The sequence below is a fragment of the Arabidopsis thaliana genome, chromosome 5 (assembly GCF_000001735.4).
Source record: "Arabidopsis thaliana chromosome 5, partial sequence".
NCBI classification, from domain to species: Eukaryota; Viridiplantae; Streptophyta; class Magnoliopsida; order Brassicales; family Brassicaceae; genus Arabidopsis; species Arabidopsis thaliana.
The window spans coordinates 13,097,225-13,119,714 of NC_003076.8; the positions used below are offsets into that span (position 1 = coordinate 13,097,225).

Consider the following 22,490-nt stretch of genomic DNA (forward strand, 5'->3'; position numbering starts at 1 on the left):
TTGTCCCCGATTTCATCATCTTTCAAAATTATCATGAATCCCACATCTCATCCACTAATTGTTCTCATTTAAAGGTTTCAAATTTTATTTATATTTTTCACAATCTATTTTGGTACACAGATTAGTTGAGCATTATTGTCTTCACCGACCCAGACTATTGACTTTTTTCCTTCTATTGCAAAATAACAAAAAGATCCAGTTATAATATATTTTATCTTGTCTATCATTCGATCTGAATTTATCCCCGATCTAATTCTATCACTCATTCGATATGAACTTGTCCCCGATATAACATATTATTAAAATAAGATTATATGCAATTGTAAACGTTTAGGTGAAGACAATAACGTTCAACTAATCTGTGGACCAAAATAGATGGCGAAAAATCTAAATGAAATTTAAAATCCTTAAATGAGAACAATTGGTGGACAAGATGTGAGATTCATAATAATATAGCAAGATGATGAAATCGAGGACAAGACGTAGACGCAACAGAGAATTTCTAATCGGGGACAAGATCTGGAGACAAAAACAAAAGTCTGTCACCAATTGTCCTTTATCTAACACATCAGTCTGTCACCATCAAGAGCAATTTCGTCCACAACTGTGCATGTGACAATGAAATGTGGTAGATTCTGTAAGGCTGAGTGAAATGTGGTATAAATTGTAAGACATATTGCAAAAAGTGGTAGATTTTGTAAGATTCCCTTATATAAAGTGGGGAGAAAGAAAAGTGAATGAAGAGAGAGAAAAAGTAAAGGTTGCTAACCATAGTTAGTTTGGATTGGTTAGGTTGGATTGAGGGTGTAGTGATAAAAAAAACTTAGAAAAGTGCCAAATAGTACTCCATAACCAAATTAAGTTTCAAAAAAATGCCCATAGCATAATATTTCCTTATATATATATGAAAGTATTATATTTTTTTTGCAAATTTAGATGAAAAACTTAGTACATGATCCAAAAAGTATTGGATAAATATTCTAAACATATTTATGTACTATTTGATCTGTAAAAGTTAAATGGTGGTGAAGGTATATTTTCCTAACAAATTAGTATTATGATTTTCTTATTATATAAGTGTCTCTCTTTAACAAACTTTCCTAAGTTGAGTAGCGAAATCATTTTTCCATCTTTGACTTCGTCTTCTTTGTTGTTCTTTTCAAGATTCTTTGTTACTAACATAGTATCAAAGCTTTAAGCTTTTCCGATGGTGACTACTCGTCGAATTGGTCGTCGTGTTACTTAAGCTACTTCTTCGGTTTGTCGTACAACTATTCGCGATGATTCTTCACCAGAAGCTCCGACTTCACATGTTCATCAGAATCATATTCTCTGATTCTAACCAAATCGCCGGTTATCATCTATACGTTCATCATGATCTAAATAAGTTAACATTTTTTTTTTTCTCTTCCTATTTTTTTATTGGGAAAGTTATCCTTTTTGACACAATTTACAAAAATGGAAAAGTCTTGAAAAAAATAAAACAAAATCATTAAGACCTAGTCAAGTCTCCCTTCTATTTATCTAGAGTAAAATTTGCCTAGTTTGTTGATAAGGTTCTTCGATTAGTCTCACTTCATCTTAATAAACAGATCGACGCCGTCACTCTGCAAACAATCTTCATCGCCGAATCACTTGCCTACAGGTATGACTTTGTGCTTGAGTACTTTAGTAATCACGATTAATTATATCTCTTTGTAGAAGTTAACTAATTCCCGATTATAAATTAGATTTACTGATTCTTAGATATTTATAAGATTTATTTGCTATTATCACAGCAATGATTGATTAACTAAGATATTTGTGATCTTCTAGTTGGTGCATGCATATTTTCAACAAGGATCTTCTTATTAAATTCATATTATAACGTTACATATACTTTTCAGAATAATATTATAATTATTGTAAAATTTTGTTTTCTTAATACATTAATATATTTGAACTTAATAATCATCACTTCAAATACTTTTCAGGTAGCTATGATGATAAAATTGATGAGTGAGCAATGTACACGTTGGGAATGCATCCAACACGCATCAAGATCAGACCAATATTGCAGCGAGAGATGCCTACTAATAGTTACTAGTCTTTCAGAATACAACAAATACTGAATTTTGACACCAACTCATATATTGTTCACTTACAGAACATTATGCTGTCAAAATTCTGACCTTGTTAAAGGTTAAAAAGAATTGCGAAGTTTCTCACTTCTCTCAAAAAAAAAATTTAAATCCATGCTAGGAAATCAAGTATAGTCTATATTTACTTTATCAGTTTTATCTCCCATCCTATATAATGTTATTGTATATCAGTATATATATTTAGTGACTTTTGAGTTTCATTGCAGATATGTTCCTCGATTTTTATCATGGAATGCCAAACAACTGGGTGTTCAGTGGCTCATATCATATTCCTGTAAGCTTAGATTTCAAGTGGATAGAAATTCGTAGCGAAAGGATGGATGAAGTGTGGATATCAGGTCGTAGCGAGAAGATTAATGAAGTGAGACATTGCGTTTTCAAGCCTTTTTCTACAGAAGTTAATAAATGGGAACCCCACCAGTTTTCAAGTCCAGATGTTATGGAAAAAGCCGTCTCTGTGATGCGTTGCCTCAAGATTAACGAACTTGTCAGGAAAAAAATGTCCTAAAAGGGCGAGTGAAACTGTCAGAACAAGAAAATGTCCTAAGAGGGCGAGTGAAATTGATGCACCATTATCAGGTACTAACGCCTAACTCATATCTATCTATATGTCTTCATATTTTCTTTTTTGTTGTACGCACCATCATAATGATGTATGTAATGCATTGAAGATAAATCAAAGAAGACTAATAAAAAACACGTCAAAACAAGAAAATGGCCTCACAAAGAGAGACTAATCGAAGAATCTTTATCAGGTACTCATGTATCGTTCATTCATATTGATACGAGACTATGGTTAGGTTGATTAGTCCACGGTTAGGACAGTTAAATTAATTAGTTTATGTAGTTTACTTTATGAGTTTGATTTTCATAATTTCCTTTCTACGTTAAAGTGCTTTCTTTTTACGTTTAGGTTAGAATCTAAGTTGTATCATGGCCTATATAAATATAGGTCTTTATACTAATTAATGAATAGCTAAGCTCCAACCATTAACCTAATTCTCTAAAATAGAGTTGGGTTAAAGGGAAGCTTTTGCTTAAAATTTTTGGTTCATAACACATATGTCATGTTGCTGTCTCTTTTTTTTTTTTTTATAACTATTATACTAGCTAACTCTAAAATTTTCGTTCTTCTGAAAACTAAGCAGCAGAGCATAAACAAACTGATTGCTTCATAAGATTATACTCGGAAATGGAAAGTTTGGAAAGGTATTATATGTCTTCTCAATTTTGCTCATACTATATACCTAAAATCTTTGTTATGATATGATAAGATGATATGGGACTCAATTTAAAGTCATAGGGCCGTTGCGTTGTTCGCGTCGGCTCATCAGAACATCGATAAGAAGAATAGCTTTGCATTTGTATCTGAGGAGATACGACGACAGATGGAGAATATCAAATCACATATCCTAACAAACGGGCAAGTTTCTTTATTAGATCACACATAGGTTTTTATCATTCCTGTATATGTATATTATACGATGTTATTAATTATTGTAAAGGAAAGTGTAATAATCCAGCCAAATATACGAGAGAACATGTAGAAACGGGAAGTTTTTTTGAAAGGTATGTATGTTTTTGATATAAAACTCGTATGAACCGGTTTTGGCCTTATAAACTTTCTTCTTTTCTAAAATAGAATTAATCATGAATTGTCAGGGCTGTAGCATTGTTCTCGTTGGCTCGTAGAAACATTGAGAATAGAATGAAATCTGGAGCAGAGATGAAGAATTCCTCAGAAATCGTAGCATGTGTATCCTCCAAGGAGATACATAAAGAGATGGAGAATATTAAGTCCCATATCATTACAAATAGCAACCATATAAAGGTTAAGCTTGAGAAAGACTTTTAGTATGTTATGTTACACCCTGACCTTTTATGTATTGATTTCTTGGGTCTTGTCCATACCTATGTTTTTTTTTAATATCAAATTAAAACTGAGTTTATCATTTATTGCCTAAAAAGCCGAGTAAAAGAACTTGGGATCGTCGATCTCTTCCTTCAAAATTTGGATGAGTCGGTCCATGGTCTGAAAACACTTTCTAATGTCGAATTCTAAAAACAATCGAGAGGTTCCCCACTCTTCCTTGATCCGTCGTAGGAACGAGTGGGAGGCCTGACTAATGCTAATATGTATCGCTTGTCCAAAGCCACAAACTTATTAACCAATTAGCAAACTGGGTGTTGGTCATTTTGGAACATGATTATCATCCTTTATTGATCTTAAAATATGTAAAACATTTCATTTTGTTAACATAAAACATTTTAAAATAAAAGTAAAATATTATTAAAAATTAAAAAGGAATATAAATGAAAATGAATTACAGGAAAATGTAAAATTAATAAAAGAGTAGTCTTGAAAGAGAATTCATAGCAATTTCTATAGAATAAAACGTAGAACTCATATTTAACTGGAGTGAAATATAGAAAAACAAAAACTAATAAATCCAAAAATATTTTTGTGAAACCTTATAAAGATGAAACATTAGTAAAATCTAGCACCAGAATTTAAATTGATGAGTGAAATGAAAATTAATAAAAAATATAGAAATTGTCTTTGAGGTTTTAAAAAAATAACTTTAGATAAAAATTCATATGATTTTTTAGAAAAATAAATATAATCTGTCACTTACAAAATAAAATAATTTTGAACTATTATGTATGAGTTTATATCAATAATTTATTTTGTAATTTACCTTATTGTAAAAGTAATATATCTTATTTTTATTAATATAAGATATCAAATCATAAAAGCTTTTAAAATATTTTTTAGTCATCTACATATATTAAAACAAAAAATACTTTATAAAAAATAAATAAAAATTGAGCCACGTAACTCGGACTATTATCTAGTAACCAATGGAAAAAGGCAAATATATTGAACGTATCAAAACTTTATATCATCGATTGAGATAATAGATCTGTTTTATTATTCTTGGGATACGTAGTATTTAAGAATTGCACAAATACGATCCTTTGATTTACAAAGCAACCCCTAGAAATTATTTTATTCGATAAAGTGGAGTTTTTCTTTACTTTATTCCACAACAGACCCAACCCTAATTCGTTTCATTCTCTCGTTTCTTCCCCAAAATTCTCAACTTCTCGCGCTCCTAACCCTAGCCTTCCCAATTTCCTCATCTTCTAGATCCGCTTTTGTGATTTGGTAAATCTCTTCTCTCCCTCACTTCTAATTTCGTTACAGGGCAATGTTTTTTACTTTTGATCAGCCAATTTCAAAATCCTCGTTTGTTTTTCAGAAATTTCTAGGGTTTTTTTTTGGTGTGTGTTTTATGGATTGTTGCTATGATTTAGCTGAATTTTGTTGAATTAAACTGTTTTCTTTTGCTGTTTAGTTCTATTCAAAGTTTTGTACTTTGTGGTGAAGACCCAATTTTGTTGTTTCTGAGTCCTAATTCAAAGACTGGAACTTTAACTCTTTAGTAAATGTCTCTTTGTGAGTAAGGCATTTAGCTTTCTCTCCTCTATATATAAAGGTGAGATTTTGATGAGTTCTTGAGTGAAGGAAGAGTTAAAAATGTAGGGTATTATCTAGAGTGTGCTAATCTGGTATCAGAGTTTGTGTGGGATTGATTTGTACAGACTATTGCTTTTGAAATTCCAAGATACTCAGTTTGTTTTCCCTCTCTTAGTGTGTATGGAATTGTTGCTATGATTTTAGAGGATTACAGAAGTTACTTGGTTTGGTAGCTGACTTTTGTGAGATTCAACTATTTCCTTGTGTTCTTTTGCTCTTTTGTTTTGCTTAGTTCTACCAAAGTTTTATCCTTTATGGTGCAGCTAGCCTATTCAAAGACTAAAACTTAAACCCTTTAGTAAATGAGCAACTCTTTGTGATTAAAACATTCAAGCTTCTCTAATCTACTAAAAAGGAGAGATTTTGATGAAATTTTGGTTAATGAAGAGCAAAAATATGCATTTTAGTTGCGGCCATTGTGCTTATCTGGTGTCAGAACTCAGAATTTGTGTGGGTTTGATTATATGCTAGCTACATTTGGCTTTTGCGGTGATTTGCTATTCTACGTGTGTTCTCTATACGTTATCAAGTCTCAGTTTAGTTCAAACTGATTGTGAATTCTTACAGTTATATGCGCTTTTTGTTTATATTTAAACATTTGCACGCTTGACATTTACTAAAATGAACTTATTGTCCTATCCCGGTTTGCTAGACTGACCCTTTTACCGGCTATGGTTGTAGTTTAGGCGTATTACTTAAGACGATACAATTTGCTTGTGTATCTGATGTAACTTTTTTCTTCCGTTTCGAGTTCCTCAGGTTTCTGTGGGTATGGGAAAAGGTAAGCTTATATTGATTTGTCAATCTGGCGGAAAATTTGTGACTGATGATGATGGGACAATGACATACACTGGGGGAGAGGCAGAAGCGATAGATATTAATCATGAAACTACGTTTGATGATTTTAAGCTAAAACTGGCAAAACTCTTGAACTTGGCGTATAGTTCTTTGTCCCTCAAGTATTTTCTTCCGGGAAACAGAAGAACCCTTATCACCATGAAACAAGAGAAGGACATGAAAAGGATGTATGATTTCCATCTGAGCTCAGTCACAGCAGAAGTTTTTATTACAGGACAATATGGCTTCCAGTCTGAAGCAGTTTTGTCACCTGGTACCAGGTATTCCCTCTTATTTAACCATGTTTCTTGCAGGAATTTTTTTTCTTTATATCGATTTCGTAGCTTTCTCTTTTACTTTAATCTAAGTCTTCCAGAGAATGTAGTAGATGTATCAGTTTTGCATCATTTAAGAAATAATAATGTGATGATAACTGATAATTTATTATCCCATTTGTTTGAGAGCTGAGTGAATTTTAACGACTGCCTGTTTTGCTCACGTCTCTGAAATGCTTGAGATTTTTTTTTCACATACAAATCTTTTTTACATCAAACTTCATTTACTTCAAAATTGATATATACCATTAACAAGAGAACATTTTCAGTGTTATTGGTTTTTGATGTCTAGTTGTCTACACAAAACCAAAATGTTCATTACAATGACATTCTCCTATAGATAAATTAGGTGCTCTGTTAAAAGGGTTCGTTGATTTGTGTGGTTTAAAGGCAGTCGTTGATACATAAACTTTGGGCTAATTTAGTTTTTTTTGTGTTATCGCTTTTGATCCAATGGAGGAGACTCAGACATTCTGCTCTACAGAAATAAAGATCTTAATGTCAGTAGCAATATATAGTTCTACTGGGCTTGTGATCATGGTTGCGTAATCTATTTCTGTTTTTAATTGCAGGTCTTATAATATAGCAATCGGGACGGAGACGACACCGGTGGCATATGGGAATGTAGCCAATGTACCCATCCAAGTTATCACAGGAACTCCTGAAGAAAATAACCTCGCTGATATTAATTTGAGTTCTAGAAAGGTCGCCCCCAGAGTTACATCTGAATCCAGTGGCCTTATTGATATTCCCGTAACAATATCCACCATTCCGGTGGGACCAGCCAAATCAACCTCAAAAAAATTCAAGACAAAAGGGAAGAATAGTCTTGTTTCTAATATCACCAATCTGACTCCCAAAAGTTTGAAACAAACATTCATAGGTAGTAATCCTGGTAGCAAAAGCTCCCCTCCAACTTCTCTGAGTGTTGTGTGTGGTGTGACTACCAGTTCCCCTAGAAGTGTTAGTAAACGAAGACGTGTGATGGAAGAACCCATCATTTTACTCCAGGATGAAAATGTCACGGATACAAGGAGAAGATCCTTAAGAAATAGGGGAGAAATTCGAAAGCCTGTAATAGAAACTGATGATGACGACGTTGATGCTGATGAAGTTGATAGTGACGAAGATGATAGTGATGACGTTGATGCTGACAATGTTGAGGATGATGATGACAAGGACTATGTGCAGGATATAGAGACCTATTACCCTGAAACTGAGGATCTTGACTATGAACGTGAGATAAATTATTCTATCTCTGAAGCTAACGATGGTTCTGTAGAGAGCTTGGTAGCCTCATGGAAACGTTGCATTACTGGTGTGGGTCAGGGATTTGAAAGTGTTGTTGAATTTCGTGATGCACTGCAGAAATATGCAGTTGCTTGTCGTTTTGGGTACAGATTAAGGAAGAATGAATCAAATCGTGCATGTGGTGTTTGTTTAGTTGGAGGTTGTCCTTGGAAGATTTATGCATCATGGGTACCATCTGAAAGTGTGTTTAGGATAAAAAAGTTTAATAGAAGGCATACGTGTGGGGGAGAATCTTGGAAATCTGCTCATCCCAAAAAGAACTGGGTAGTGGGTATCATCAAGGAGAGGTTGCAGGAGAACCCAAATCAGAAGACTAAGAACATTGCTGACTCTTTTTTTCAAGATTTTGGTATTGAGCTCAGTTATTGCACTATAAGACGAGGCATTGATGAAGCTAAAGGAGGACTTCATACATCATTCAAAGAGGCATATAAGTATTTGCCTCATTTTGTGAATAAGGTAGTTGAGGCAAACCCTGGAAGTATGGTGAATCTGGTGGTTGGTGAGGACAGAAGATTTCAGCGGCTTTTTCTGTCTTTCCAATCTTGTATACATGGCTTTCAAACTGGTTGCCGGCCGCTTCTTTTCCTTGATGCCATTCCATTTAAGTCTAGGTATCATGAGATTTTGTTAACAGCTTCTGCCTTGGATGGAGATGATTGCGTGCTTCCAGTGGCATTAGCCCTTGTCGATGTGGAAACTGATGAAACGTGGCGTTGGTTTCTGGAACAATTAAAGGTAGCTTTGTCCAGTTTACGGCCTCTTACCTTTGTCTCCGACCGAGAGAAAGGACTAGTGACTTCTGTGTTGGAGATTTTCGAGAATGCCCATCATGGTTATTCTATTCATTACTTGATGGAGGATTTTATGAGAAGCCTGAGAGGTCCGTTTCTTGGAGATGGGAAACCATCGTTAACATACTATTTACTGGCTGCAGCACGTGCTGATCGACTTGATGGGTTTAAGGTTTACACTGAGCAAATAAGACGAGTGTCTCCTAGAGCTTATGATTGGGTAATGCAGATTGAATCAAAGCATTGGGCCTGTGCCTTGTTTGAAGGTGAACCGTACAGCCATATTACGTCAGATGTGGCAGAGATCTACTCGAAGTGGATTGAAGAAATTCAGGAAACTTCCATCGTCCAGAAACTTGTGGCATTTGTGAATAAAATTGTGGAGTTGGTAAACAGTAGCCAAGAGAAGTCAAAACCGTGGTTCAGCCAACTTGTGCCATCTAAGGAGGAAAGTCTAGTGGAAGAATGCAAGAAAGCAGGCTCGCTAAAAGTTTTCTTTTGTTCAGACACGCTTTTTGAGGTTCATGATGGGTCTGTTCAGCTTGTGGACATCAGTAACCAAACCTGCAGCTGTTTCGGATGGAAGCCCACAGGCCTTCCTTGCCAGCACGCGATTGCTGTGTTAAACACAAAAGGAAGAAATCTGTATGACTATTGTTCAAGTTTCTTTACGGTTGATAGTTACCGTTTAACGTATTCAGTAGCTCTAGGAGCAGTTGCGATTGATTTAGCTTTGGTGGAGAATGAAGGCAGCGGCAAGGAAGAGGATGAACAAGTACTTCCACCTCTATTTTCCCGAGTTCAGGGAGTGGAAAAGAGAATCAAAGACCGGAAAAGAGGACGATCTGTATGCTGTACAAAGTGTGGAGGAGTAGGACATAACAAGGCTACTTGTAAGGATGATTGATCATCGACAGCCTCCATCTTCTCACTACATTTGTACAGAGGTTTGTACTTTCCTTCATAGATTTTGTTGGAACCGCAATAACATTCAGGCAGTATCGCTCTCTCTCTATCTTTGTCTTAGTGTATAAATTAATAAACTCAGAAAGTGTTCTGCTTTGTGGTTAAGTATTGCTTTGGATACAATACTATTTTCTGGTCTTTCTAACAATCCTTTTTCCTTTCATCTCTCTGAATCAGTTTTGTGCAAAACCTCAGTCTCTAGCTAGCATCTGTTTTTGTACATTAGATTAATAGCAAAATGAATCAAGTAAAGAGTTGAGGTAAAGATGAGGTTACATGAATACTCATTACCCTCTTTGCTCTAGTTGTGACATTTGTGCACATAAATTGAAGCTCTGGATGAGCACAAATGTATATCGTTTTCAATTGAAGATCCATGGGCATATCTTGAAGAGCTAGAAGATCTAAAGTCTATTTAAACCATTTGAAGCTCACACGTAGCAAACGTCATAACCTTAATACTCGGGCTCTGCCGACGAATACGAGACAGTTATAAGTTATTGCTTATCATTCTCGTGAAAATGGGTGACTCGCCATAAACACAACATACACACTTAAAGATGGTGATGTACCGGGACATGCAGCATAAGATAAGTCACTATAAGAACAATATACACACTCAGCTTTTCAACATGGTACCTAAACCTAGGCAGCAATTGATGTATCAAAATATATGAAATGATGCTTTCCAATGTACTAAGTGCAACTCATCCATAAACTGTGATATTACATGAACCGCATATCATTACTCTTGACTCGTAATCGTCAGTGTCCTGGATCGGTGTACAGAGAGCTAGTATCGGAGAAGAGGTAATAATTTTGTTCAATCCGTATTCCACAAAGCCTCTATCTTCCGAAGCAACTGGTCAAATAGCCTTCCCTAACTTATAGGCACACCCCATCCCGTACTAAAGTGAAGAGCGAACAATCGACATATGATTGAACAAACCCAAACCATACAAGAGTCGATGTGAACTAGTCGACCCACTTTAGCTGGATCAGATGTTTGAAACCTCGCAAAGAGTTTTATTATATTTCTTTGGACAAATCTCCATGTAATAAACACAAATGGACTTCTCAATTCACACCCATGTGAAACAATTCCTTAACACCGTTCTAAGGAATACATTATTCACCAAATCCATAATCCCAGAAGTAGACCTCACTTCATCAAAAGACTGATAAGAATACATAATTCCCTTCATATTCCAGATTGCTGAAAACTTAAGCGGGAAAGAGATTTAACATCAAATTAAGTAATAAGTTCCGAGTTAAAAGAATATCCTCACACACTTTGATACAAAGCATGAGGCAGACTTAGTGAATTAAGTGGCGATCCAGCCACCAACAACACTCCTGATATAATGCTTCTTAAGCTTTCTCCGTCGAATGTTCTTTCCCCTGCGCATTGTATTCACTTAGTACTCCATCTATGCAGTTACTAAGATTACTAACGTGAGAAATAGAAAACTTACCAGTACTGGTTGTGTAATACAAATTCATCCGTTGCCACTTTCTTCCCATCATCATTGCGGTTCCAGTGGTATATAGCGTGTGTTCGGTTCTTTATATCCAGAGTAGAGTGGCCATAGCTAGCTTCCCGAAATGCAGAATAATCTGGCTGTGGTTCCGTAAACCTGAAACAAAAAGGGCACATTTTCTCATCACCCAATACTAGTAAATAATAACAACTCTACAGCTCTACTACATATGAGACTTTCGCAACTTTTATTATCATTCTGATCAGCTCTGTGGATCTTCATCAGCGGCTTAGCTATAGGTCTTATTATACCTCCTAGCCTAGAACTGCGTGTAGCAGACTAGAGCTGTTGTGAGTTGCTTAAAGAGCAGTTAGCCAGGTCTGGGGTTGTAAGGATATCTCGGCAGATCGTTTTCGGGTGTGTATTTTCTAGGTTGTGGTTAGGCATTTGGTGGAGAGTGTCTCTCCTTAGTCAAGTCTTATAGCGAATTGGAATGAGAAGCAGTTTTATAACATCGTACTTATAACATTCCAAGGCTCACGCTTTTTGTGTTCCAGTAATCTAATTGAATCTGATCATGTTACTAACCTTCCAGCCAGACCTTCTTGATTTCCTCCGTCTCCAACTGTGATATAAACAGGCGCTGACTTATCTGGAACTGGGTAACGATCTCCGCTTGACACGTTATACCGCACATTTGATATTCGGTACTGAGATGGAGAAACAAAACAAAGATTTTACTAAACACAATGAAACATATATATTCTATGCGGAGCTTATGGTAATACGAAAGTACCGATCTCTCGTAGGCATGAACATGCCCAGCAAAGATTACATCAACTTTGTGTTGGACAAACCACTCCTCAAAAGCTGCTCGCATGCTTTCACCCTCCATGAAATGTGCTTCATTACTGTTGTATATTGGGACGTGCATCAAAACAATTAGCCAAGGTGTTTTCTCCCTATCAACTCTTGTAAGCTCTTCACTAAGCCAGTGCCATTGCGGGGTATACTTCACTGTACAACACACAGAAAGAGTCATGCTTAACCACTCATTTGGGTAAATCTTTTACTTATAAGAAAGAGTCATGCTTAACCACTCATTTGGGTAAATCTTTTACTTATAAAGTAAAGAACAAAAAAGTTAGAAGCAGGGGATGTTGTTGAGCAGTTAAGGTATTACCAAAAGGCGAATAGCTGGAGAGGACAATGATATGAGCAGATGCACGCCTAACAGCGTACCAAAGAGGACTGCTACTTTTTGAGGCTAAGTAAGGCGTAGTGTAACGCTGAAGGTAATTCCTGAAAGGTGTCACCTCCCCCTGTAAATGTTTTACATGTTTGAGAACTCTTAGGAGAAGCAAAAACAGAAGTCAAGCGCACAATCGGAATAGAAATTACAAGTAATAGCTATAATGAATTTTTCATTTTCCTGTCCTATATTTAATCATATCAAAATTCATGTAACCAGTTCATTTATATCTTCTAATCTTCAGCATACTTTCTTAAGAACCTTTTCCATTGATCTGTCTGAGAAACTGTTAAAATGCAAAAACCGTAGCAGTTCGAACCACTCACTATTTTAAATTCCATAGGAGTCGAATTTATGCATAACCTATATGTTACTTGGCTAGGTAGAAAGTAAGTATAAGATGAATCAGATATTAACCATGTATGGCATGTAATCTACTTCATGATTTCCTGCAGACCAAAGCCACGGTTGATAAGCGGTACTACGCTCCACAAAACGACCCCAGCTATCCCATCTCACACCAACGTCATTATACTGATATCTATCAGCATAAGAAAGATCTCCAAGAAATAAAACAGCCTGAGCTCCACTCTCCATGTAATGTTCCAACGTGGATAACGAGTTGAATGTCTGACCCATATCGCCTACAATTCGTAAGTAAAACTGAGTTTGGCTAGTACAGAGCTAGAGAAACAAGTCAAGTAACTCTCATTGAAACAATACTACAAACTACCTCTGCAATGAATCTTAAAGCACAGTTGCATTTAGATCAAACTACTAACCTATAATACCAAACTTGTAGGAAGCATCTGGATGTACATGTGGTGGTGTAACAAACCAAAACTCTCGAGAAGATTCACCGCTTTCAATCTTGTAATAGTATTTTGTATCATGCTGATAACAAAAAAAGAAAATCAGCATTTGTATGTAATCTAACCACCAAATATAAAATATAAACTCAGATACCTCAAGGTCAGAGACAAGGCAGTGATGAATAAAGCCAGACTTATACTTGTAAAACGTGTAGTTATGGTAAGTCCCTTGAGCAACAAACTCATATTTCCCCTGAACCGCACCGTAATGTACTTGGCTAGAACCAGGTTCATCAGGTGTAACCCAAGAGATGATAACAGCTTTACCATCATAATCACCTTGAGTTATGTGTACTTGTTGTGGTGCATTATATCCTTTTGGGACTTTGAAAACATGATGATCAAGTGGTATATCAACCGCAGGCCATTCAGATCGAATAAAACTACTTGTGATTCCAGATTCTCCTCTATATAACAACAATACTGAGCTCAAGAACACAGAGATTATCACCAAATGATTCATCACGTCACCAAATCTCGACTCAGTTTTTTTACCTGTAGCCACAAAGAATCGCGAATCTGAATGTTGATTTCAAATCTAGAATGAAGCAAATCTTAAGATACAATCTGAGAAATTCGTTGTGATTTTAAGATCTGAAGAAATCGAGAGAGAGGTTATGGATATTACCTGAGAGATGAAGGAGATGACATTTGGGAGATTATCGTCTCGATGACATTAATAAGCCCGTCGGATATGTATGAATGAGCTATCGAAGAAGGTGACCACATACGTGGAGATTTATGATTGGTTGAGGGAAATGGATTGGGTCTTAAGCATTAAAGTGCATAACGTAACCTTTTAACTAATTTGATATTCTTAGAAATAGTTTGGTGTCAAGAAAAAGTTTGGACTCAAGACTTCCACGATATCGCTGGAGAAAAAGTTTCTAAGAGCATCTACGACGCAAAGTTTTTAATTTGATTTTTAAGTTTAATTATATTATATATATATATATATATAAAAGTAGGATATAATACTTCAGTTTCAAAAATATAATAGTTCATGCGGAAAAATATAAAAGAATTGATTTGGCTATATATGTCACCAAAGAGTAGTTATCTTTTTCGGTCAAAGGTTTTGATTCAAAAAAGAATTTCACAGTTATGAGTGTTTGAACTGGAATAGTTTTATGATGGGTGACCTTCCGATAAATGATTGTCGGAACTATGCGAGTGAGGATAAAGCAAGAGAAAATATCATGTGGTAACAAGTCTTTAAAGCTTCTCGGACGTGGCATACCGACCGTCGGACAGGGGTGTGCTCATGGGGCTGAGAGAGGACGTAGGATCCACATATAGGAACGGTCGGGGCGTTAAATAGGGCTTCACTCTCCTTTTATTAGTCTATTAGAATAGTTATTAGCGTAAGGCGCAGCAAGCCGGCAAAGATATAATGGTGATAAGAAAAATAAATTAAGAATTTTAGATTTATTTTAGTGAATTTAAAAAGTGCCAAACTTATTACCCAAAATATATGAAATATTTACTGAAATGTTATAGAAAGTTGGAATATTGTTAGAATATCATACATTCTCTAAACATTACTTATATATTTTGTGCAATTGTGTAATTAAAATTAACACTCTTGATTAGTTTTTTTTAATTAAGATTTTTTATTATTATTTATAACTAAAAATGATTAATGAAAATTATGATAATCCACCTCATTAAGAGGAACGTTTTGGTTTCCCTCCCTGTTATTGTTTCGCAGCAAATTTACATGTTACGGCTGAATTATAATGCTACACATAAGATGAAAGGTCGCGGAAATCTACATATTACGGCTAAGTTATTACGAATATACATATTTTTCATAGCCTTGTTCGAGAACATGTAGCTCAGCTTTAACTGATGGCTCAACTCATTCAAACCATAGTCATCGAACACCAACTTTACAAGCTTATCGTGCGTTCTTTCCGCATAAATTTGCACAACTCTTCACCCTCTATCGTTAGTGTTAAATACAAATTCTTTACCCAGTTACCACAAATAACAATTTCTAGAACCGGATTGATTATATCGGGCGAAGGATGTAAGAAAATGAAAAAGAATGAGGAAGACGATGACGAATTGGAAGTTCCAGTGATGTGAAAAACTCAGGTGAAAAAGACGAGTTGAAAAAAAGATGTTTCGTATTTCTTTTAATGATGATGAAATGAAATGTTACATCGACGTAATTTTTTAATTGATGAAGTAGCAAGTAAGCCACCAAACAAACATGAAAATTTGCCTAAATAAATTAGCCATTAAACAAAACTAGAAGTCAGCCGCAACATGAATACTATTACAGTAATTAAAAAACAAAAAAAAAACGACAAGTTAATTCAGTCGTTTAATGTTGTAACTCAACCTACAATCTTTAACTCATCTGTATTGTTTAATAAGTCGGTCGTAATTGCTTGCTATTAAAGTAATTAATCTTTTGCTACTAAGTCAGCCGTAACTAGGCCGAGTTATCCGTTAATCCAGCTCATTACGGCTGATTTATGACACTCGAACATAAATCAGTTGTAAGGACATCCCATAACTAAGCCGTCTTTGATAACTCAGCCAGTCGAAAAAGTTAACTCAACCGTGTCAAGAGAATAACTCAGCCAAAGTTTTGACAATCAACCATTAGGTAAAAACTCAGTCGTAACTTAGGCTGGGTTATTCTTGAAATTCTCATAACTCAGACAAATCTCTTTAAGTCAGCCGTAATGTAGGTTGGATTATCTCATAACTCATAAAAATTTTCATTAAGTCAACCGTAATTCTACGCTCAGTTATACTATAAGTTAGCTGTTTTCTCATAACTCAGCCATTTTTTCTTAAATCAGCCGCAACATATCGTAACTCAGCCGTCCCTGCCATTATATTATTTTACGGCTGAGTTCATTAATACATGTCAGCGATTACTGACGTGGCGACGCGGTTTTGCTAACATGGCAATGAAACTGAAAAATCGATTTGGGGATTTAGGGATTTGAAGATTTGGGGATTTTGAGATTTAGGGATTGAAAAATCGAATTGGGATTTTGTGGTTTGTGTTAAGCACAAAACGACGTCGTTTTAGATAATAACGAAATGATTAACTTCTGTTATCGTTTCTGTTAACGACATATAACGTTGTGGTGTTTTTGGCTTTTTGGCCAAGTCAACGTTTTTGTATTTGTAAAATGGCTGGTCAACATTTTTGTGTTGTTTTATTTGGCCACATACGAAATTCACGTATTAAATGGTCAACATTATCATATACACATGATATATCACATGAACAAACTAATATTTTAAGTTTAGTTATAGATAGTTCAAGATTACCTATTACATATATTTTTATGGGCACATATCGCTAGTGTACACTACTTACCAAAATTCATAATGCATGAAAGTATTTTACTAACGGCTAATATCGCTAGTGTACACTACTTATCTCACCAACAATCCATGAGGGTAAAAAGTATTGTCACCAAAAACTATTTCCCAAGATTTTCTTTCGATGAAACTAAATTAAAAGGATTACCGACTTATAAATCTCTTTTATTCAAATTAGAAAACATGCTTATATTGCTCACTAAGATCCACATCTAATCAAATCAATGATAATCAATAAAATATTTCTAAAACACTATTAAAATCTCGAGAGATTGAAAACACATAAAAATAAAAAACACGTTAAAAAAACTGATCATTGTAAAGTATACGGTCATCTTAACACAAGCAAAAATATTAATCCATCAACATTGGATAAACAGACTAACAACATTTAGAATCAAGCAAATCTGAATAAATCGAAGAGAGGTTATGGATACCTGTGTTGGATAAGCTTGAAAAGAGTAACTTGAGGAGTAAGTTATTAAAGAAGAGAAAAGGAAATTAAGCTTTAGTGTTCTAGGAGTTATCTAGAATAATGTATTTGGAAATATCTAATTACAAATCCTAGGATACATCAAGGTGTGATAGAACTTATGAGATTTGAGAGAGATCGAGACTTTAGGTTTTGAGAGAGTTTCCTAAAGATACTAAAAAGAGAGATATTCGTTTATACTTGTGTTCTTAATCTTTCTTGAATACTAGATTTGGTATCAGAGCCTTGCAACGATGTCAGAACTCGCTGTTTCAACGGGAAGAACAAAAGAATCTGGAGCATCTACATCGATTCAATTCCCTATGCTTAATACAACAAACTATACAATATGGGCTTTAAAGATGAAGATCGCTCTCAAGGTTCACAAAGCTTGGGAAATCATTGAAACAGGAGAACCGGGTGAAGAGAATAATAATATAGCCATGCATCTCTTGTTCCAATCCATACCCGAGGTGATGACATTACAAATTGGAAATCCATACCCGAGGTGATGACATTACAAATTGGAGAGCTGGGAACAGCGAAGAAGGTCTGGGACGCAATAAAAGAAAAACATGTTGGAGCAGATAGTGTAAAAGAGGCAAGGTTGCAGAACCTAATGAATGAATTTGATCGTCTCAAGATGAAAGAATCTTAAACCATCTATGCTTTTTCTGGAAAATTGTCTAAGATAGCTTCAAAGTCAGCTGCTTTGGGAGAGAACATAAAACAGAGAAGTTAGTCAAGAAGTTTCTCAAGAGTCTTCCAAGAAAGAAGTATATACAGATCGTAGCTTCTCTCTAACAAGTTTTAGACTTGAAAAACACAAGTTTTGAAGACAATGTCGGACGTATAAAAGTATACGAAGAACGTGTGTGTGATGATGAGGAAGATACTCAAGAGGATCAAAGCAAACTAATGTACACTAGTACAGATTCAAGCTACCATGGAGATTCAAGAAACAGGGGACGTAGATAAAGAGGATCCTAAAAGGGAAGAGGACGAGGACGGAATGGTGGCAGAGATGCATCACAAATAACATGTTTCAGATGTGATAAACTTGACCACTATGCCTCGTATTGTCCTGATCGATTGTTGAAATTGCAAGAAACACAAGAGAATGATAACTCAAGTACCGGATGAGCTTATGATGCATGAGGTGGTTTATCTAAACGAGCAAAGTTGTGTGCCAAGCAAATTTGAAACAATCATTGATGGAGGGAATGTTTGGTACCTCGACAACGAAGCTAGTAACCACATGACAGGAGATCGTAGGTACTTTGATTAAATAGACCATTCTATTACAGCGAAAGTACGCTTTGGAGATGATTCACGCATTGATATCAAGGGAAAGGGCACAATAGCTTTCATAGACTTGAATGGTCAACCAAGAGTGATGACAAATGTCTACTTTATTCCTGATCTAAAGAGCAACATAATAAGCCTTGGACAAGCTACCGAGTCAGGATGTGAGATAAGACTAAAGGACGGATATCTAACTATGCATGATCAAGAAGGAAAGCTGTTAGTGAAAGTCGAGAGGTCTAAGAATCGTCTATACAAAGTGAGAATGGGCTTGAGAAACAATGAATGTTTGTACTTGACAACTACAAGTAACTCAAGTTTGTGGCATGCAAGGATGGGACATGTGAATCTTACTACTCTAAAGTCTATGATAGACAAGGAATTGGTCCAAGGAGCTCCAAGTCTAGTGATTGAGTCGGAAGTTTGTGGTTCTTTCTTACTTGGGAAGCAAATAAGACAATCATTCCAACAAGCGACTGTCTTTAGAGCAACCAAGAAGCTTGAACTTATTATACATGGAGATCTTTGTGGTCCAATAACCCCAAGCTGGAAACCTCTATATCTTTGTTCTCATTGATGACTACTCTCGTTACATGTGGACAATGTTGTTAAAAGAGAAAGGAGATGCTTTTCACAAGTTCAATAACTTTATAACTTTGGTGGAAAAGGAATCTGGAGAGAAGATTCAAGCCTTCAGAATAGACAGAGGAGGAGAGTTTGTATCTGGAGAGTTCAATTCTTTTTGTGAAGAGACAGGGATAAGAAGGCATCTCATTGGTCCATATACCCCACAACAGAACATCGTAGTAGAGAGACGTAACAGGACCTTATTGGAGATGGAGAGAAGCATACTTAAACACATGCATATGCCGAATTTCTTATGGGGGGAAGTCATAAGACATTCTACCTATCTTTTAAACAGAATCGCAACAAGAGTTCTTACGTACATAACCACCCCATATGAATGCTTTCGAGAGAAGAAACCATTCGTTGATCACATACGGATTTTTGGTTGTACGGCATATGCAAAGATAGATAAGCAACACTTGAGGAAACTAGATGATAGATCTCGGATACTTATTCATCTAGGAACAGAGCCGGGATCAAAAGCTTATAGACTACTCGACCCACAAGAAAAGAAAGTAGTAGTCAGCCGTGATGTAATCTTTGATGAGACAAAGGGCTGGAATTGGACAAGAGAGAACTCAACACAAGACGGTGATGGAAGCTTCAAGGTCATGATTGAAGATTTCGGGACTCATAGACTTCAAGAGACATAAGATAATACTGAAATAGACCAAAATTTAGAAGAGAAAAACCAGAATGATGAGTCCAATTCTGAAACAAGTCATGAAGTAATACAAGAAACAACAAAATCAAGTGAAAGTGTTCCTTCTTTACCAGCATTGAGAAGAACAACAAGGCAGGTTAGTAAACCAAAATATCTTGAGGACTATGTTTTGCTTACGGAAGAGGAAGGTGAGATGTTACTCTTAGCTTTAAACAATGAGCCTTGAAGTTTCTATGAAGCAAAAGAACAAAAGGAATGGATATGTGCTTGTGAGGAAGAAATCAACTCTAGTGAAAGGCTAGGAACATGGAATCTCGTGGATTTGCCAATTGGAGTGAAACCGATTGGACTGAAGTGGGTATTCAAACTCAAAAGAAACTCTGATGGAAGCATAAACAATTACAAGGCTCGTCTTGTTGCTAAAGGGTATGTACAAAAGTATGGAGTTCATTTCGAAGAAGTCTTTGCCTAATTGTTTGGTCATTGTTAGACCTAAGTTCTGTTTTCTAGCTTTTGTTACACATTTTGAGAGAAGAATCCAATCCCTTTAGAGAGGATTCTGAACTCCTTTGCTATTATTCTTAATTCATCAATGAAAAGTATTCAGATTATGATTTGGGTTTCTATTGTCATGTCTGAGTAATCACCTTGTTGGGTTTAGGGAGTCTCAATAGGGATTTAGATGGATTAGCTCATTCAAATTTGATATAGTTCAAATTGCCTTAAGCTTACTCCCTCAAATAAAAGATCGTCGTTAGCACTTAAGGGTCAAATTTCACTGAGCTCTCGATGTTCACACAATAGGCTAATGATGTTGTTTAATAAGCTAAATGAAGTAATTGAATGTAAAAGACAAACAAGCAAGTAAATGAGTTGTAGATTAAAGTGATTAAAGCGTCGGATCTAAGGAATTGTCTCGGGAGATAGATAAATTGTAGATCTAGCTAATATTAGGATTGTTTATTGCACCGTTCTCGAACTCAAACTAAGATCCTATTGTGTGAATATCGAGAGCTCAGTGAAATTCGACCCTTAAGTGCTAACGACGATCTCTTATTTGAGGGAGTAAGCTTAAGGCAATTTGAGCTATATCAAATTTGAATGAGCTAATCCATCTAAATCCCTATTGAGACTCCCTAAACCCAACAAGGTGATTACTCAGACATGACAATAGAAACACAAATCATAATCTGAATACTTTTCATTGATGAATTAAGAATAATAGCAAAGGAGTTCAGAATCCTCTCTAAAGGGATTGGATTCTTCTCTCAAAATGTGTAACAAAAGCTAGAAAACAGAACTTAGGTCTAACAATGACCAAACAATTAGGTATATTCGTGACTAAAAACGTGCAAGGACTATTTTGAAAATAAGAAAAACTTCAGGGCTTCTCAAAGACTTGGTAGAAAACGAGAATTCCCTTGGCAGCAATAAGAGTGTCGATTGACACAGGTGTGGTGTCGATCGACACCAGCTTCTGAAAAACGTCCTTCAAGATCTTGATTGCTGAAAAGCTTCTAAAATTCCTTATTGTGCTCCGTAGTTCCCAGATGTGTAAGTGTACCTGGAATGACTCAAAACATACGAAAAAGACTAGAAAGACTCTAAAAACCATTCTGAAACTATGTTAGAAATCAGTAAAAACCAGGACATATCAACTCCCCCAGACTGGCAAGCAAAACAAAAGGTTGAATCTGTGAAAGAGGTTTGAAAAACATAGAAACTCCCAATCTCTCTAGTTTATTACCTTGATCATACAAACTAAATCCATGCAGTAAACACTTCTAATCAAATCCTGACCACCATGTAATTCTCCGTTAGCCCACGCAACATTCTAGATTCCATACCAAAGCTCTCAACTATATCCACTAGGCTATCATCGCTGGGTCTCATCAATCACGTAAATGCTTAAGAACCTTCTAGACTCATTCCTGTACTATACCATGATAAATCGACCATTCTTTATATATATTTTTTTATTTGGTGTTCTTTCTCTCCCCCAGACTTATTCTTTTTAGAGAGTAAACAAAGAAAAACTCGCATACTGGATCGACACCCTCGGCATTTTTCCAACCTTTGTAATTGATCGTTCCAAATAATGTATAATAATGGGGTCATAGGAAACATTCCTACCCCTATACACTATTTGAAAGTCTTATCAATCTCTCGTAATTTATTATTATATTAAATTTTTTTTTCTTTATTTGGGGAGAGGAACACTTTTTTTTAACACATTAGTCGATTTATTAGGTATGAACAAGGAGCCAAGTCCTATGAGCACTAACCGATTTGATGAGGTAAAAGGAAGAGCAGTGAGATTAGCTCCAGCCTTTGTGGATTATGTTGGGAATGGATGTCCTTAAGTTTGTTGATTTGCTTTCTGGATTTTCCATTAGTCGGATTGATTTGAATGTGCAGTACTTAAGCAATCCAGGCAATAAACTCGAGAGATAGATCATAATTTCAGACAAAAGTTTTGACTCAATAAAACGACTATCTAAGTTAAAATGACACAACTGACTCATAAGAAAAAAACAG

General features: G+C 35.6%; 1 protein-coding gene, 2 long non-coding RNA genes, 1 other non-coding gene and 3 pseudogenes across 10 annotated transcripts; 4 read left to right on the forward strand and 3 right to left on the reverse strand.

Moving 5' to 3' along the window:
* Nucleotides 1-1,513: 1,513 nt before the first annotated feature.
* Nucleotides 1,514-4,048, forward strand: AT5G05145. Of its 4 annotated transcripts, NR_144245.1 has the most exons (6): nucleotides 1,514-1,645; nucleotides 1,974-2,720; nucleotides 2,813-2,896; nucleotides 3,290-3,350; nucleotides 3,439-3,710; nucleotides 3,804-4,038. It is a non-coding gene; the product is annotated as an uncharacterized misc_RNA (transcript). The 4 variants fall into 4 exon arrangements; NR_144246.1 differs by lacking the exon at nucleotides 1,514-1,645 and having other exon boundaries at nucleotides 2,129-2,720; nucleotides 3,290-3,710; nucleotides 3,804-4,048; NR_144248.1 differs by lacking the exons at nucleotides 1,514-1,645; nucleotides 1,974-2,720; nucleotides 2,813-2,896 and having other exon boundaries at nucleotides 3,265-3,350; nucleotides 3,804-4,048.
* AT5G05125 lies at nucleotides 2,445-2,700 on the reverse strand. The gene has a single exon (NR_142812.1). It is a non-coding gene; the product is annotated as an other RNA (long non-coding RNA).
* AT5G05135 lies at nucleotides 2,555-2,862 on the forward strand. Its single transcript, NR_142813.1, has one exon. It is a non-coding gene; the product is annotated as an other RNA (long non-coding RNA).
* Nucleotides 4,049-4,109: 61 nt separating the features above from the next.
* On the reverse strand, nucleotides 4,110-4,355 carry AT5G34852 (annotated as a pseudogene). The gene has a single exon.
* Nucleotides 4,356-6,453: 2,098 nt separating this feature from the next.
* Nucleotides 6,454-9,866, forward strand: MUG8 (annotated as a pseudogene; the record flags this gene model as incomplete). The annotated part of the gene is made up of 1 exon: nucleotides 6,454-9,866.
* Nucleotides 9,867-10,401: 535 nt separating this feature from the next.
* Nucleotides 10,402-14,432, reverse strand: PAP26 (purple acid phosphatase 26). Its single transcript, NM_122874.4, has 9 exons — nucleotides 14,159-14,432; nucleotides 13,625-14,025; nucleotides 13,441-13,552; nucleotides 13,076-13,302; nucleotides 12,590-12,728; nucleotides 12,203-12,423; nucleotides 11,995-12,116; nucleotides 11,401-11,562; nucleotides 10,402-11,326 (listed from the first exon to the last, which is right to left on the reverse strand). Exons 2-9 carry the CDS (start codon nucleotides 13,991-13,993, stop codon nucleotides 11,251-11,253), a joined length of 1,428 nt encoding a protein of 475 aa, NP_198334.1. The 5' UTR covers nucleotides 13,994-14,025; nucleotides 14,159-14,432; the 3' UTR covers nucleotides 10,402-11,250.
* A 3,414-nt stretch (nucleotides 14,433-17,846) lies between these two features.
* On the forward strand, nucleotides 17,847-20,460 carry AT5G34854 (annotated as a pseudogene; the record flags this gene model as incomplete). The annotated part of the gene is made up of 1 exon: nucleotides 17,847-20,460.
* Nucleotides 20,461-22,490: the final 2,030 nt, after the last annotated feature.

Coding starts and splice junctions, on each gene's coding strand:
- PAP26 (NM_122874.4), bottom strand. CDS start 13,993: ATGAATCATTTGGTGATAATCTCTGTGTTCTTGAGCTCAGTATTGTTG. Junction 13,553..13,624: donor GCCTTGTCTCTGACCTTGAG/GTATCTGAGTTT, acceptor TTTTGTTATCAG/CATGATACAAAATACTATTA. Junction 11,563..11,994: donor CAAGAAGGTCTGGCTGGAAG/GTTAGTAACATG, acceptor TTTTTGTTTCAG/GTTTACGGAACCACAGCCAG.